Source organism: Arachis stenosperma, chromosome 10 (assembly GCF_014773155.1).
Source record: "Arachis stenosperma cultivar V10309 chromosome 10, arast.V10309.gnm1.PFL2, whole genome shotgun sequence".
NCBI lineage: Eukaryota > Viridiplantae > Streptophyta > Magnoliopsida > Fabales > Fabaceae > Arachis > Arachis stenosperma.
In genome coordinates, this window is record NC_080386.1 from 14719198 (window position 1) to 14736332 (window position 17135).

Here is a 17135-nt window from a genome sequence, read left to right on the forward strand (position 1 = left end):
TGAACTAATATATATGAGATTTGGTCATTCTGATGTCATTTGTAATAATTTGATATATCTTTAAATTTAAAATATATTTAAATATATTTTGCTGGTTAAGTAAGTTAAGATTATAAACTTGTGGTCTTTTAAAGATTATTTTTTGTGTTATTCATGACTAAATAATGTATTTTATTATTGTTAAATTAATTTTGTAATATTTAACTAAAAAGAAGATAATGGTAATAATAAAGGTGGTGAAAATCAAACAAAAAAAAAGAAGAGAAGGTAGTAACAATGATAATGGATGACTATGATAGTGAAAAAGAAAAAAAAAAAAGAAAGACGACAATAGCCTACAAATGATGTAATTTTTTTTTAAATATTAGTGACGGTAAGAATTATGATTTTAATAACCCTTATAAATTATGCATGCAAACAGAACCGCCTTATCTTTTCCATTATCTCACTCAAACAACTTTTAATTCTCAGGTTAATTGTATATTTACCAGTCTTTTTAAGAAATATAAACACTGTACAATTTTTACCTTGGTAATGCCTACTTTATCTCCATCACTCTTGTGACTTATTTATTTGAATACAATTTCACTAGGCTAAGATTATTTAGCTGATGTTAGATCCTTCTAACACCGCCATTCTACAACCTTCGTGGATATCTATATATACACGCATATAGCTTTCACGAGTTGTAACAACATAATATCAATTACTCTTATCTACTCTTCTATATACATATTTTTTACACTTCACTTGACTTCTTTTATAAAAAAAAATCATCATGGTGCTAATCCAAGAAGAAATGGATTCGACTTATGTTCAATTGTCTGATACAGAAAACAAGGAAATTGATACTATCGCGACAGCAGAAGATGAAACTATAAATTATGAAGATCTGAAGAAGCGCATATGGAAAGACCGTATCCTTCTCCAGAAGATGAAGGAGAAGCTTAACATGGACGAATCTGAAAACAAAGAAGCCAAACAAGAAGCGTCCAGAAAGAAAAAGATGTCTAAAGCACAAAATTCTGTCCTCAAACACATGGTCAAGATCATGGAGGTTTGCAAAGCTCGTGGATTTGTCTATGGCATCATCCCCGAAAAAGGTATAGAATTACACCATTTCTTTCAAAAACAAGCGTTTCTTTTTCATTTAATTTTTTTAATTAAAACTTAATCATGCATAATTAAAAAGTTTAATTTGAGAGGAAGAATAATAATTATGTGAAATTATTTTCACTTAAAATTAAAAATAATAAAATAATAATTTAATTAAATATATTAAATTATTTAAAATTTTTTAATTATGAAAGTAATTATATTTGAGTTTTTATTTAACAATTAATTCAAAAATAATTTAAATATTTTTTTGTATGTTTTTATTAAAAAAATATTTTATTTCTGTCACACTTCGGTTTTAACTTTGATATTAAAATACTTTAATTATAATTTATAGGTAAACCAGTTACTGGCAGCTCGGATAGTTTGCGAGAATGGTGGAAAGAAGATATCAGATTTGACCAAACTGCTCCTACAGCAATTGCAAAGTATTTACCGTTACTTGAAAAAGGAGAGTTAGATAAGTCGTCAAGCATACACCTTCTCCAAGATCTTCAGGACACAACACTAGGATTTCTTCTTTCATCACTGATGCAACACTGTGTGCCGCCACAAAGGAGGTACCCTTTGGATAAAGGCGTGGCCCCGCCATGGTGGCCTAATGGGTCAGAGGCATGGTGGGGTGAACAGGGCTTTTTGGCTCAAGAACACGGACCACCACCATACAAGAAACCCCATGATTTGAAGAAGGCATGGAAGGTTTCGGTTTTGGCTTCGGTTATAAAGCACATGTCTCCTGACTTAGAGAAATTGAGAAGGCTTGTGACTCAATCAAGGACCTTGCAAGATAGGATGACTGCCAAAGACAGTGCTACTTGGTCCAAAGTTGTGAACAAAGAAGAAGCTTTATTGAGACTTACAAACAAGTGTCCTAAGATTTCCCCTTCGTCCAGCGACGAGGAGAACAATAAGGAAGACAGTGAAGGAGAAATCGAAGTCTTTGAGTCATCCCCAATAAGCTCTATTAATAATTCTCTTGATCATGTTCTGTTTGGTGGTGGCGGCGGCAGTAGCAGCAAGGGAGGCAGTGAAAAAAAAAAGTATGATTTTGATAGTAATAATAATGGTAACAACAACAATAATGGTAACAGCTTTGTGGATAAACTACTGTATACATGTCAGAACGTAGATTGTCCACAAAGCAATTTGCCTATGGGATTTAAAGACAAGAATTCAAGGATGGACCACGAGTCGATGTGCGGTTTTGGCGGTGCTACTCTCACTCATCAGGGAAGTAGCAGCAACAATGAGAATTCAAAGGCTTTCCATGATTATCTGTCAAGTGAGGAAAGGATGACAAGTGTTGGAAATTGGATAAATATGGAGGTAGCTAAAGCCAATGACAAGAATAATGATAATAATAAATTTGGTGACACTGATTTTGGTGATATTGATATTATGAATGGGATGGAAGAGATTGCAGGTGAAGCTTTTGGTGAAGACAATTTAGAGTTGTGGCTGAATGACATTGAAGGTTGTGAGTTGCTTGCAGCATTGGAAATGGTTAAAGCAGATAGCGTGATGGATTCCACTCATCCGAATAATAACACACCGTAAATAAAGCTTGATCATATTTTCCCACATGACAACCATCTTCTTGACGAAGAAGCAACTATTTCATCACTTTGGAACTATACTATTACTTCATTTAAGAGCAACAACATTATATAATTACTTTTATATGCTTAAGAATACTGTAGTTTCTATGTATTATTAATTACCTGATGTGAGTTATCTATAGTTATAGCATCCAAAAAATTATCCTGTTACATGTAATATTGGTATTTTTAAATAAAATATTATTTTATTATGGATATAATTTGTATGCATGTGTTTGATCATTAATTATATGTGCTTTGAAATACTTCAAAGTTAGTAGATGATTAAAGTAAACAATTTTCTAAGAGAAATGTTAGGCGTAAAATGTTTTAGAAAAGTATAGGTAGACAATGAAAATACTAAATAATGTGAATAATAAATATATCGAATGTTCATTTTATTAGGTGTGTAAATAGTTATTCTAATATTAAAATTTAGGTGAATAATTTAAAAGTGTAGTATGTTTTTATTTTATTGGTGATTGTTCATGTTATTCAAAAAAGTAATTGGTTACCTAGCATAACCCAAAATTTTTTTAACACATTTAGCTATATTTTATTTTTGGGTTATGCTAGGTAACCAATGACTTTCTTGAATAATATGAACAACAATCATTCAAATAAAAATACACTACACTTCTAAATTACCTATCTAAATCTTAATATTAGAATAACCATCTGCACACCTAATAAAAACTCTTTCCACTCTCTTCTAACCTTGTTTAATAAGTGATTTGAGTTACCATTGTAGGTAGGTCTGCATATCATAATTAGCTTGTTTGTATACATTAGTAGCTAGAATATTGACATGTATGTTGTGATTAGTAGAAATAGAATAAATCTCAAAACCAACTTGCATTTTAGAAAAGTGTAGGTTTTTGACTAAATAAGGAGTTGTAGGCACCATGGGGAGTTTTTGGGCAAGTAAAGCTTTTAGGCATTATCCTTTCAAAACAAAAAAAAAAAGGGGGGGTGGACGCGCGCGCACACTGCACGCGCACGCGTCCATGAGCGGATGCATCATCACCCATATTCCAGAGAGTTGGGCCTCTCCTAGGCCAGCGTTGTGCCTCAAGCCCAATTCCCCTCACGCTAACGCGCACTACGTGCGTGCGCGCCATACAACCATAGGGAGTAGCACGCGTACGCGCACCTGCCGCGTACGCGTCGAATTGCTGCTGCAAGATCTTGCGCCAAGCCCCAGAGAGTTAGGCCAGCTATGGGCCACCCTTAAGCCCCTGGCCCAATTCCTCTCGCGCGGACGCGTACATGCCGCGTACGCGCAGGCTTAAGTAGTGCGACCTCCAGGTCATTGACCAGAGAGTTAGGCCTCCTATGGGCCAACCTTAAGCCTACAGCCCAACTCCTTTCACGCGTGCGCGTACGGTACGCGCACGCGTCTTTACCCATTTCGACCTTCCGCGCCTAAGCGCGCTGTACGCGCGCTGATGAGCGGATAATTTGTATACTTTTTGGCATTGTTTTTAGTATGTTTTTGATATGATCTAGTTAGTTTTTAGTATATTTTTATTAGTTTTTAGTTAAAATTCACTTTTCTGGACTTTACTATGAGTTTGTGTGTTTTTCTGTGATTTCAGGTATTTTCTGGCTGAAATTGAGGGACCTGAGCAAAAATCTGATCCAGAGACTCAAAAGGACTGCAGATGCTGTTGGATTCTGACCTCCCTGCACTCGAAGCGGATTTTCTGGAGCTACAGAATCCCAATTGGCGCGTTCTCAACGGCGTTGGAAAGTAGACATCCTGGGCTTTCCAGCAATATATGATAGTCCATACTTTGCCCAAGATTTGATGGCCCAAACCGGCGTTCAAAGTCACCTACAGAAATTCCAGCGTTAAACGCCGGAACTGGCACCTAAATGGGAGTTAAACGCCCAAACTGGCATAAAAGCTGGCGTTTAACTCCAAGGAGAGTCTCTACACGAAATTTCTTCATTGCTCAGCCCAAGCACACACCAAGTGGGCCCGGAAGTGGATTTTTATGTCATTTACTCATCTATGTACTAGTTTTCTATAAGTAGGACCTTTTACTATTGTATTAGACACAGATCTTGGTAGCTATCTTTGAGTTTTATGCTATCTTAGATCATTGGGAGGCTGGCCATTCGGCCATGCCTAGACCTTATGCTTATGTATTTTCAACGGTGGAGTTTCTACACACCATAGATTAAGGTGTGGAGCTCTGCTGTACCTCGAGTATTAATGCAATTACTATTGTTCTTCCATTCAATTCCGCTTGTTCTTTATCCAAGATATCACTTGTTCTTCAACATGATGAAGGTGATGATTGACGCCCATCACCATTCTCACCCATGAACAAGGTGACTGACAACCATTCTTGTTCTACAAGCATCTGAGGCTTAGTGAATATCTCTTGGATTCTTCGGAATCTTCGTGGTATAGGCAGGACCTGATGGCGGCATTCAAGAGAATCCGGAAGGTCTAAACCTTGTCTGTGGTATTCTGAGTAGGATTCAATGATTGAATGACTGTGACGTGCTTCAAACCTGTAACCTACTGGGCGTTAGTGACAGACGCAAAAGAGTTATTCTATTCCGGTAGGGGAGGGAACCAAACCGGTGATTGGCAGCACTGTGACAGAGTGTGTGCATTAGCTTTCACTGCGCGGATGGGAGGTAGCTGCTGACAACAGTGAAACCTTACACGAGCTTGCCATGGAAAGGAGTAAGAAAGGATTGGATGAAGGCATTAGGAAAGCAGAGAGACGGAAGGGAAGGCATCTTCATACACTTGTCCGAAGCTCTTACACCAATGATATACATAAGTATCTCTATCCTTATCTTCTATGTTATTTTCGTTCATCACCATATACATCTGAGTTTGCCTGACTAAGATTTACAAGATGACCATAGCTTGCTTCAATACTAACAATCTCCGTGGGATCGACCCTTACTCACGTAAGGTTTATTACTTGGACGACCCAGTGCACTTGCTGGTTAGTTGTGCGAAGTTGTGTAATGCCATGGTATTGAGCCACCAAGTTCTTGGAGCCATTACCGGGGATTATTTGAGTTGTGAAAAAGTATTGTTCACAATTTCGCGCACCAAGTTTTTGGCGCCGTTGCCGGGGATTGTTCAAGTTTTGAGCAAGCTTTTGGTAACATCAGTGCCAAGATCCGGCAACAACATCAAGTTTTTGGTGTTATTGCCCGGGATTGTTTAGGCTGGACAACTGACGGTTCATCTTGTTGCTTAGATTAGGTATTATTTTTTTCGAAATTCTTGAAGATGAATTCTAGAGTTTCATGATGATTTGTTGAAATCTGGCTGGCTGAGAAGCCATGTCTAATCTCATTGGACCGAGGTTTCAACTTATCACCACAAGAACTTGTTGATTTCTTATCAATCTTGCTTTTGGAGCAGTGATTTGCTAAGGCTTGGCTGGCCTCTGGCCATGTCTAGTGTTTTGGACCGAAGCTTTCTTTGAAAGCTTGGCTGGCTGTGAAGCCATGTCTAATTCCTGGACCGGAGTCTTAGACTAGCATTGCACTGATTCCTGGAATTCTCACTAAGAATTTTGATGTTTTCACTTAATTTTCGAAAAAAAAAAAAATTACAAAATCATAAAAAGACCAAAAATATTTGATGTTTCTTGCTTAAGTTTAGTGTCTCATCCTAAGTTTGGTGTCAAATGCATGTTTTTGTTATAATTTTCGAATCCATGCATATATTTCTTTGTTTTGATCTTTGAATTCTATTGACTTGAAGCATTTTGTGTGTCTCATATTCATTCTCATATTGTTAGTGTCAGTAGTATACAAACTGCTAAGTTTGGTGTCTTGCATGCATTGTTAATTGATTCCTTTTGCATTTTGATTATTAAAAATCCAAAAATATTTTTAATTTGTGTCTTTTCAAGTCAATGATACAAAGAATTGAAGATTCAGAACATACTGCAGAGGAATTACACAGAAAAAGCTGAGCATTCAAAAATGCCCAGTGAAGAAGGCAGACTGGCGTTTAAACGCCAGCCAGGGCACCTGGTTGGGCGTTTAACGCCCAAAGAGGTAGCACTTTGGGCGTTAAACGCCAGAATGTATACCATTCTGGGCGTTTAACGCCAGGATGGTGCTAGGGGGAAGATTTTGTTTTCAAATCAATTTTTTTTAGTTTTTCAAAATCAAATCTTTCAAATCAAATCTTTTCAATCAAATGTTTTCAAAATCAATTTCTTTCCTTTTTAAAAGATACTTACTAACAATTAATGATTTGATTGAACATCTCAAAATTGTTGCCTTTTCTGTTGAGGAAGGTTTTATGTTTGAATCATATCTTTTCTTGTTAGGCAAGTCATTAATATTTTTTAAAAAAAAAATCATATCTTTTCAAATTGTTTTCAAATCATATCTTTTCAAATTGTTTTCAAATCATATCTTTTAAAATTGTTTTCAAATCATATCTTCTCAATCACATCTTTTTAAAACCATAACTTTTCAATTAAATCTTTTTAACCACATCTTTTTCAAAATAGTTTTCAATCAAATTTTTTTAATTTCTAATTTCAAAATCTTTTTCAAAAATCGCTTGATTTCTTTTTCACTTTTAATTTCGAAAATCAATTAATGTTTTTCAAAAATGTTTTCAAAATATTTTAATGAATTTTCGAAAATTCTCTTCCCTCCTTCCCACATCCTTCTATTTATGGAGTACCACTCATTCTAAATGCACAATTCGAACCTTATCTAATTAAAGTTCGAATTCTTCTTCTCCTTCTTCTTTCTATTTCTTTTTTTCCTCTGACATTTCAAGGAATCTCTATACTGTGACATAGAGAATTCCACACTTTCTGTTTCTCTTCTCTTTCATATGAGCAGGAGCAGAGACAAAGGCATTCTTGTTGAAGCTGACCCTGAACCTGAGAGGACCTTAAAGCGAAAGCTAAGAGAAGCCAAGGCACAACTCTCTTTAGAGGACCTGACCGAATTCTTCAAGGAAGAAGAACGCATGGCAGCCGAAAACAACAACAATGCCAACAATGCAAGGAAGGTGCTGGGTGACTTTACTGCACCTACTCCTGATTTCTATGGGAGAAGCATCTCTATCCCTGCCATTGGAGCAAACAACTTTGAGCTTAAGCCTCAATTAGTTTCTCTAATGCAACAGAATTGCAAGTTTCATGGACTTCCAATGGAAGATCCTCATCAGTTTTTAGCTGAGTTCTTGCAAATCTGTGACACAGTCAAGACTAATGGGGTTAACCCTGAGGTCTATAGACTGATGCTATTCCCTTTTGCTGTAAGAGACAGAGCTAGAATATGGTTGGATTCTCAACCTAAAGAAAGCCTGGACTCTTGGGAAAAGCTAGTCAATGCCTTCTTGGCAAAGTTCTTTCCACCACAAAGATGGAGTAAGCTTAGAGTGGAAGTCCAAACCTTCAGACAGAAGGATGGAGAATCCCTCTATGAAGCTTGGGAAAGATACAAACAATTAATCAGAAGATGTCCTTCAGACATGCTTTCTGAATGGAGCATCATAGGTATTTTCTATGATGGTCTCTCTGAACTATCCAAGATGTCTTTGGATAGCTCTGCTGGAGGATCTCTTCATCTGAAGAAGACGCCTACAGAAGCTCAAGAATTGATTGAAATGGTTGCAAATAACTAATTCATGTACACTTCTGAAAGGAATCCTGTGAACAATGGGACTAGTCAGAAGAAAGGAGTTCTTGAGATTGACACTCTGAATGCCATTTTGGCTCAGAATAAAATATTGACTCAACAAGTCAATCTGATTTCTCAAAGTCTGTCTGGGATGCAAAATGCACCAAACAGTACTAAGGATGCTTCATCTGAGGAAGAAGCCTATGATCCTGAGAACCCTTCCATGGAAGAGGTGAATTACCTAGGAGAACCCTATGGTAACACCTATAATTCTTCATGGAGAAATCACCCAAATCTCTCATGGAAGAATCAAGAGAGACCTCAACAAGGTTTCAATAATAATGGTGGAAGAAACAGGTTTAACAATGGTAAACCTTTTCCATCATCTTCTCAGCAACAGACAGAGAGCTCTAAGCAGAATACCTCTGACTTAGCAACCATGGTCTCTGATCTAATCAAAACCACTCAAAGTTTCATGACTGAAACTAGATCCTCCATTAGGAATTTGGAAGGACAAGTGGGTCAGCTGAGCAAGAAAATTACTGAACTTCCCCCAAGCACTCTCCCAAGTAACACTGAAGAAAATCCAAAAGGAGAGTGCAAAGCCATAAATATGGCCGAATTCTGGGAGGAAGAAGAGGCAGTGAACGCCACTGAGGAAGGCCTCACTGGACGTCCACTGGCCTCCAATGAGTTCCCCAATGAGGAACCTTGGGAATCTGAGGCTCAAACTGAGACCATAGAGATTCCCTTGGACTTACTACTGCCTTTCATGAGCTCTGATGAGTATTCTTCCTCTGAAGAGGAGGAGTATGTCACTGAGGAGCAAGTTGCTAAATACCTTGGAGCAATCATGAAGCTGAATGACAGGTTATTTGGAAATGAGACTTGGGAGGATGAACCCCCTTTGCTCACCAAAGAACTGGATAACTTGTCTAGGCAGCAATTGCCTCAAAAGAGGCAAGATCCTGGGAAGTTTTCTATACCTTGTACCATAGGCACCATGACCTTCAAGAAGGCCCTGTGTGACTTGGGGTCAAGTGTAAACCTCATGCCCCTCTCTGTAATGGAGAAATTAGGGATCTTTGAGGTGCAAGCTGCAAAAATCTCACTAGAGATGGCAGACAACTCAAGAAAACAAGCCTATGGACTTGTAGAGGATGTTCTGGTTAAGGTTGAAGACCATTACATTCCTACTGATTTCATAGTCCTAGAGATTGGGAAGTGCATGGATGAATCCATCATCCTTGGCAGACCCTTCCTAGCCACAGCAAAGGCTGTGATTGATGTTGATAGAGGAGAGTTGATCATTCAAGTGAATGAAGAATCCTTGGTGTTTAAGGCCCAAGGATATCCCACTGTCATCATGGAGAAGAAGCATGAAGAGCTTCTCTCAAAACAGAGCCAAACAGAACCCCCACATTCAAACTCTAAGTTTGGTGTTGGGAGGTTCCAACACGGTTCTGAGCATTTCTGAGGCTCCATGAGAGTCCTCTGTCAAGCTAATGACATTAAAGAAGCGCTTGTTGGGAGGCAACCCAATGTTTTATAGTTAACTATTTTCTTTTGTTATTTTATCTTTTTGTAGGTTGATGATCATAAGAAGTCACAAAAACAATGAAAAAAGCAAAAATAGAATGAAAAACAGGAAGAAAAACAGCACACCCTGGAGAAGAAGAAGCTGGCGTTCAAACGCCAGTAATGCTAGCTGTTGGGCGTTTAACGCCCAGTCTGGCACCATTCTGGGCGTTTAACGCCAGAAAGGGGCACCAGACTGGCGTTAAACGCCAGTAAAGGGAAACAACCTGGCGTTAAACGCCAGGAATGGGCACCAGCCCGGCGTTTAACGCCAGAAATAGCTCAAAACGTGATTTTGAGCAACATTTGGTGCAGGGATGACTTTTCCTTGACACCACAGGATCTGTGGACCCACAGGACCCCACCATCACTCTCTCTTCTTCCCCCATTCACCAATCACCTCAATACCTCTTCCCCAAAAACCCTTCACCCATCAAATCCCATCTTTCTCTTCACCACTCACATCCATCCTTCATAAATCCCCACCAACCTCACCCTTCAAATTCAAACCACTTTCCCTCCCAAACCCACCCTCCATGGCCGAACCATTACCCCCCTCTCTCCTATAAATACCCTTCTCCAACCCTTCATTTTCACACAACCTAAACACCCTTTCTTACCCTTCTTGGCCGAATACACCACCATCTCCCTCTTCCTCATTTCTTCTTCTTCTACTCTCTTCTTTCTTCTTTTACTCGAGGACGAGCAAACATTTTAAGTTTGGTGTGGTAAAAGCGTTGCTTTTTCATAACCATTTATGGCATCCAAGGCCGGAGAAACCTCTAAAAAGAGGAAAGGGAAGGCAAAGGCTTCCACCTCCGAGTCATGGGAGATGGATAGATTCCTCTCAAGGGTGCATCAAGACCACTTCTATGAAGTTTTGGCCTTGAAGAAGGTGATCCCCGAAGTCCCCTTTTCACTAAAAAAGGGTGAATATCCGGAGATCCGCCATGAGATCCGAAGAAGAGGTTGGGAAGTACTTACCAACCCCATTCAACAAGTCGGAATCTTGATGGTTCAAGAGTTCTATGCCAATGCATGGATCACCAAGAACCATGACCAAAGTGTGAACCCGGATCCAAAGAATTATCTCACTATGGTTCGGGGGAAATACTTGGATTTTAGTCCGAAGAGTGTGAGGGTGGCGTTCAACTTGCCTATGATGCAAGGAGATGAGCATCCTTACACTAGAAGGGTCAACTTTGATCAAAGGTTGGACCAAGTCCTCACAGTCATATGTGAAGAGGGCGCACAATGGAAGCAAGATTCAAGAGGCAAGCCGGTTCAATTAAGAAGGCATGACCTCAAACCCGTGGCTAGAGGATGGTTAGAGTTCATACAACGCTCAATCATTCCCACTAGCAACCGGTCCGAAGTTACCATAGACCGGGCCATCATGATCCATAGCATCATGATTGGAGAAGAAATAGAAGTTCATGAGGTTATAGCCCAAGAACTCTACAAGGTGGCGGACAAGACCTCCACTTTGGCAAGGTTAGCCTTTCCTCACCTCATTTGTCACCTCTGTTATTCAGTTGGAGTTGACATAGAGGGAGACATCACCATTGATGAGGATAAGCCCATTACCAAGAAAAGGATGGAGCACACAAGAGACCCCTCTCATCATGAGATCCCTGAGATACCTCAAGGGATGCACTTTTCTCCACAAAACTATTGGGAGCAACTAAACACCTCCCTAGGAGAATTGAGTTCCAACATGGGACAACTAAGGGTGGAGCATCAAGAACACTCCATTCTCCTCCATGAAATTAGAGAAGACCAAAGAATCATGAGGGAGGAGCAACAAAGACAAGGAAGAGACATTGAGGAGCTCAAGCACTCCATAGGATCTTCAAGAGCAAGAAAGAGCCGCCATCACTAAGGTGGACCCGTTCCTTGATTTCCTTGTTCTTTATTCTTCTGTTTTTCGATTTTTATGCTTTATGTTATCCATGTTTGTGTCTTGTGATCATTAGTGTCTTAGTGTCTATGCCTTAAAGTTATGAATGTCCTATGAATCCATCACCTTTCTTGAATAAAAATGTGCTTAATTGAAAAAGGAAGAATTGCATGAATTTTGAATTTTATAATAGTTTAATTATTTTGATGTGGTGGCAATATTTTTGTTCTCTGAATGTATGCTTAAACAGTGCATATGTATCTTGAATTTGTGGTTCATGAATGTTGGCTCTTGAAAGAATGATGAAAAAGGAGACATGTTACTGAGGATCTGAAAAATCATTAAAAATGATTCTTGAAGCAAGAAAAAGCAAACGAAAAAAAAAAAAAATTTCGAAAAAAAAAAAAAAAGAGAAAAAGAAAGAAATAAAGTTGTGATCCAAGGCAAATAAGAGTGTGCTTAAGAACCCTGGACACCTCTAATTGGGGACTTTAGCAAAGCTGAGTCACAATCTGAAAAGGTTCACCCAATTATGTGTCTGTGGCATGTATGTATCCGGTGGTAATACTGGAAGACAGAGTGCTTTGGGCCACAGCCAAGACTCAATAAATAGCTATGTTCAAGAATCATCATACTTCACTAGGAGAATCATTAACACTATCCGGATTCTGAGTTCCTAAAGAAGCCAATCATTCTGAATTACAAGGGATAGAATGAGATGCCAAAATTATTCAGAGACAAAAAGTTAAAAGCCCCCGCTCATCTAATTAATACTGATCTTCATAGATGTTTTTGGAGTTCATTGCATATTCTCTTCTTTTTATCTTATTTGATCTTTAGTTGCTTGGGGACAAGCAACAATTTAAGTTTGGTGTTGTGATGAGCGGATAATTTGTATACTTTTTGGCATTGTTTTTAGTATGTTTTTGATATGATCTAGTTAGTTTTTAGTATATTTTTATTAGTTTTTAGTTAAAATTCACTTTTCTGGACTTTACTATGAGTTTGTGTGTTTTTCTATGATTTCAGGTATTTTCTGGCTGAAATTGAGGGACCTGAGCAAAAATCTGATCCAGAGACTCAAAAGGACTGCAGATGCTGTTGGATTCTGACCTCCCTGCACTCGAAGCGGATTTTCTGGAGCTACAGAAGCCCAATTGGCGCGCTCTCAACGGCGTTGAAAAGTAGACATCCTGGGCTTTCCAGAAATATATGATAGTCCATACTTTGCCCAAGATTTGATGGCCCAAACCGGCGTTCAAAGTCACCTACAGAAATTCCAGCGTTAAACGCCGGAACTGGCACCTAAATGGGAGTTAAACGCCCAAACTGGCATAAAAGCTGGCGTTTAACTCCAAGGAGAGTCTCTACACGAAATTTCTTCATTGCTCAGCCCAAGCACACACCAAGTGGGCCCGGAAGTGGATTTTTATGTCATTTACTCATCTATGTACTAGTTTTCTATAAGTAGGACCTTTTACTATTGTATTAGACACAGATCTTGGTAGCTATCTTTGAGTTTTATGCTATCTTAGATCATTGGGAGGCTGGCCATTCGGCCATGCCTAGACCTTATGCTTATGTATTTTCAACGGTGGAGTTTCTACACACCATAGATTAAGGTGTGGAGCTCTGCTGTACCTCGAGTATTAATGCAATTACTATTGTTCTTCCATTCAATTCCGCTTGTTCTTTATCCAAGATATCACTTGTTCTTCAACATGATGAAGGTGATGATTGACGCCCATCACCATTCTCACCCATGAACAAGGTGACTGACAACCATTCTTGTTCTACAAGCATCTGAGGCTTAGTGAATATCTCTTGGATTCTTCGGAATCTTCGTGGTATAGGCAGGACCTGATGGCGGCATTCAAGAGAATCCGGAAGGTCTAAACCTTGTCTATGGTATTCTGAGTAGGATTCAATGATTGAATGACTGTGACGTGCTTCAAACCTGTAACCTACTGGGCGTTAGTGACAGACGCAAAAGAGTTATTCTATTCCGGTAGGGGAGGGAACCAAACCGGTGATTGGCAGCACTGTGACAGAGTGTGTGCATTAGCTTTCACTGCGCGGATGGGAGGTAGCTGCTGACAACAGTGAAACCTTACACGAGCTTGCCATGGAAAGGAGTAAGAAAGGATTGGATGAAGGCATTAGGAAAGCAGAGAGACGGAAGGGAAGGCATCTTCATACACTTGTCCGAAGCTCTTACACCAATGATATACATAAGTATCTCTATCCTTATCTTCTATGTTATTTTCGTTCATCACCATATACATCTGAGTTTGCCTGACTAAGATTTACAAGATGACCATAGCTTGCTTCAATACTAACAATCTCCGTGGGATCGACCCTTACTCACGTAAGGTTTATTACTTGGACGACCCAGTGCACTTGCTGGTTAGTTGTGCGAAGTTGTGTAATGCCATGGTATTGAGCCACCAAGTTCTTGGAGCCATTACCGGGGATTATTTGAGTTGTGAAAAAGTATTGTTCACAATTTCGCGCACCACGCGCGCGTAGGTCCCTAGTGTTATCAATGCACGCGGACGCGCAAGGTGCGCGCCCGCGTCGTTTTAAAATGATGATAACCCTAACGCTCAACGAGCGTCGCGCAGTCGCGCCCTTCTTCCTCCCCAACCTCCATTTCCATTCCTGCAACTCTTCCTCCCCAACCTCCGTTCACCCCTGCTCTGCCGGCGACCACCACCGCACGGCTACCCCACCTTCCCTTTCCTCCCTCCTCTTCTCCCCGTCACCACCCCCCATCTCCGATTCCTCCCTTCTTCCTCCCACTTCGGCCGCCGCTGCTGCTCTGCCGGCAACCGCCACTGGACGGCCAACCCTCTCTCTCTCTCTCTCCTCACGCCCACGCCCATTCACTCTCTCCCTTCTGCTCTCTGGCCGAACCGCCGCCGCGGCCGTCTTCACCGCCACCATCCGCGGCGGTGCAAGCTTCTGATTCTGCCGGCCCTGCCCAGTCCCATTTCCCTCTCCATTCTCGGTTTTCCCCCGCTCCAGGTTCCTGCTCCAATTTTCGTTTTCATTAATTTTTCAATTCTGTTAATTACTTTAATTTCCTGTTAGATAGTCTGCATTCAGATGTTGTATATTAGGATTAGTTAGAAATAACTGCGGTTAGGTAGCTAGGGCTGGATAGAGGATTCTAGGCCTGATAAGTGCTCCGTTTGTGTTTATTTTCTGTTTGTTTGCTTGTTTGCTAAGTGCGAATTTTGAGTTGCTCTGTATGCAATTTGTGCTGCCTGAATGCCTTATTATTGCTACTATGATTGGTTGATACTGTATTGTTGCTGTTTATGCTATTTTGCTACCCGGGAACGTCCAATTTTAAGCCGAGATGCTGCCCAATTTTCAAGAAAATGTAATCTCATTTTGACCTTTATTACGAATTTGGGCTAATTCTCGTTATTTTCGACTTCCGGGATTTACATAAACATTGTAAACATGATTTGTGTGCTTGAAAGGTGCATTTCTCATCATACCACTAATATAATCTCACTTGTACAAATCATTGACTTCTTTACTTACCAACTTCACGCTTACTTGCATTTTAAACCATTTGACCATTCCTTTGAGTCATGATGATGAACATGCCTATTCCTTTAGAATTGTTACATAGTTTGAAACATTGAATTCCTGGTTTTAAAGCCTGCTATCCATGTTTCAAAATCTATTCACATCATGTTTGCCTGCCATTTACCTTACATCCTGAACATGTTTTACTCGTTTCATGCTAAATGCTTAAATGCCTATATTTTATTCTATTTTTCAGGATGTCGGATAAAGGGAAAGGAAAGGCATCATCTTCCAAAAAGAGGAAGAAAACACCAAACCCCACTTTTGCTTCATTACTTGCCTATGCTCAGAACCCTCTAAATGACATAGATAAAGCAAACCAACTACTATCGGCCCAGGATACGGTCAAATTCCCCAATCTCTATTGTGAACTCAGATTCCCAAGCTACAATTCAAAGAATCTGAATACTGAGAAGAAACTGCTTATTCCATCAGATTTGGCCGACATCATCCACCAGCGTATTGACCGGATGGGTTTGACTTTTCTGGATAGGAAATTGAGCCGGGTGAACCGGTCTTGGGTACAGGAGTTCTACTGCAATTTCTTCCGCCACTCCCTTGATTCGGTACTCGTTAGGGGGATTGAGGTGCCCATCACAGAGCAGGCCATAGAGGATGCCCTTACTTGTCGGCCTAGGACCAGTGACACTGATGCATTCATGCAGGCTGAGATAGACCTTCACTGCATGACTTTTGATTTTGAGGCATTGAGGGCAGTGGTAGCTACTCCGGATGCTCCTTGGGTTATGAATGCCGATAACACGGCACCCAAGGGGATGCACTTTAGTTATCTGAGCCGAGAGGCCAAGACTTGGCAGCAGATCTTCGCTCATTACGTCATGCCCACGACTCACTTCACAGAGATCCCAGTTGCTATGTTGATCCTGATCAGCTGTGTGATGGAGGAGAGAGATGTTTATTACCCCCAGCTGATCAGGCGGTTCATGTGGAGGGCCCACATCCGAGGTCTCTTTCCTTTTCCGGTCTTGGTCACTCAGATGATTCAGCGGGCCGGAGTTCCGTGGCACCAGGATGATGTATCACCACCTCCACCGCTCCCTCAGAAGGAGCCAGTTACTATTCCGTGGGGATCCTGGGTGCACGAGAGGCCCGCCTCGCGTCGTCGATCTCGAGCCAGAGCAGCAGTTGAGGGAGCTGGACCCTCGTCATCCTCAGCCCCTGCAGGAGCATCCACCGCAGCCGCACCTCAGCCGCTTTACCTGTTAGTTCAGCGTCTCTTCCGGTACATGGAGCGCAGCCAGCGCCAGGTCATGCGTCGCCTGGATCGGATTGACCAGATGTTCGTGGCCCAGGGCCTTGAGCTGCCACCTTTACCAGAGTCTTCTGGTTCTGATGAGGAGACCCATGAGGAGGAGCACGCCGATTTACAGACTGAGGGTGTTCATGTGGCTGAGCCAGCACATATGGAGGTACCACCTCAGACACAGGAGTCTCAGCCGGTACCACCGCCACAGCCAGAGCCTACCGGTGTACCTATCCCGGATCCTCAGGATTAGCATCGAGGACGATGCTTGTTCTTAAGTGTGGGGAGGTAGCCGGTGGCATCATTAGATACCGGTGAACATTTTAGCCACTTTTCTAGCTATCTCACTTTGCACACCTTTTGTGTATATTCGATGTATTTTGAGTTTATTTTAGATACTTTTACTGCTTGATACTTTTACTACTTATTTTGGATT

The 17135-nt window shown here is 40.6% G+C and overlaps 1 protein-coding gene and 1 non-coding gene across 2 annotated transcripts; one reads left to right on the plus strand and one right to left on the minus strand.

The window, feature by feature from the left end:
• Window positions 1-772: 772 nt before the first annotated feature.
• Window positions 773-2870, plus strand: LOC130956443 (putative ETHYLENE INSENSITIVE 3-like 4 protein). The gene is made up of 2 exons (XM_057883487.1): window positions 773-1103; window positions 1454-2870. Exons 1-2 carry the CDS (start codon window positions 779-781, stop codon window positions 2671-2673), a joined length of 1545 nt encoding a protein of 514 aa, XP_057739470.1. The 5' UTR covers window positions 773-778; the 3' UTR covers window positions 2674-2870.
• Window positions 2871-8103: 5233 nt separating this feature from the next.
• On the minus strand, window positions 8104-8211 carry LOC130958928 (small nucleolar RNA R71). Its single transcript, XR_009078028.1, has one exon. It is a non-coding gene; the product is annotated as a small nucleolar RNA R71 (small nucleolar RNA).
• Window positions 8212-17135: the final 8924 nt, after the last annotated feature.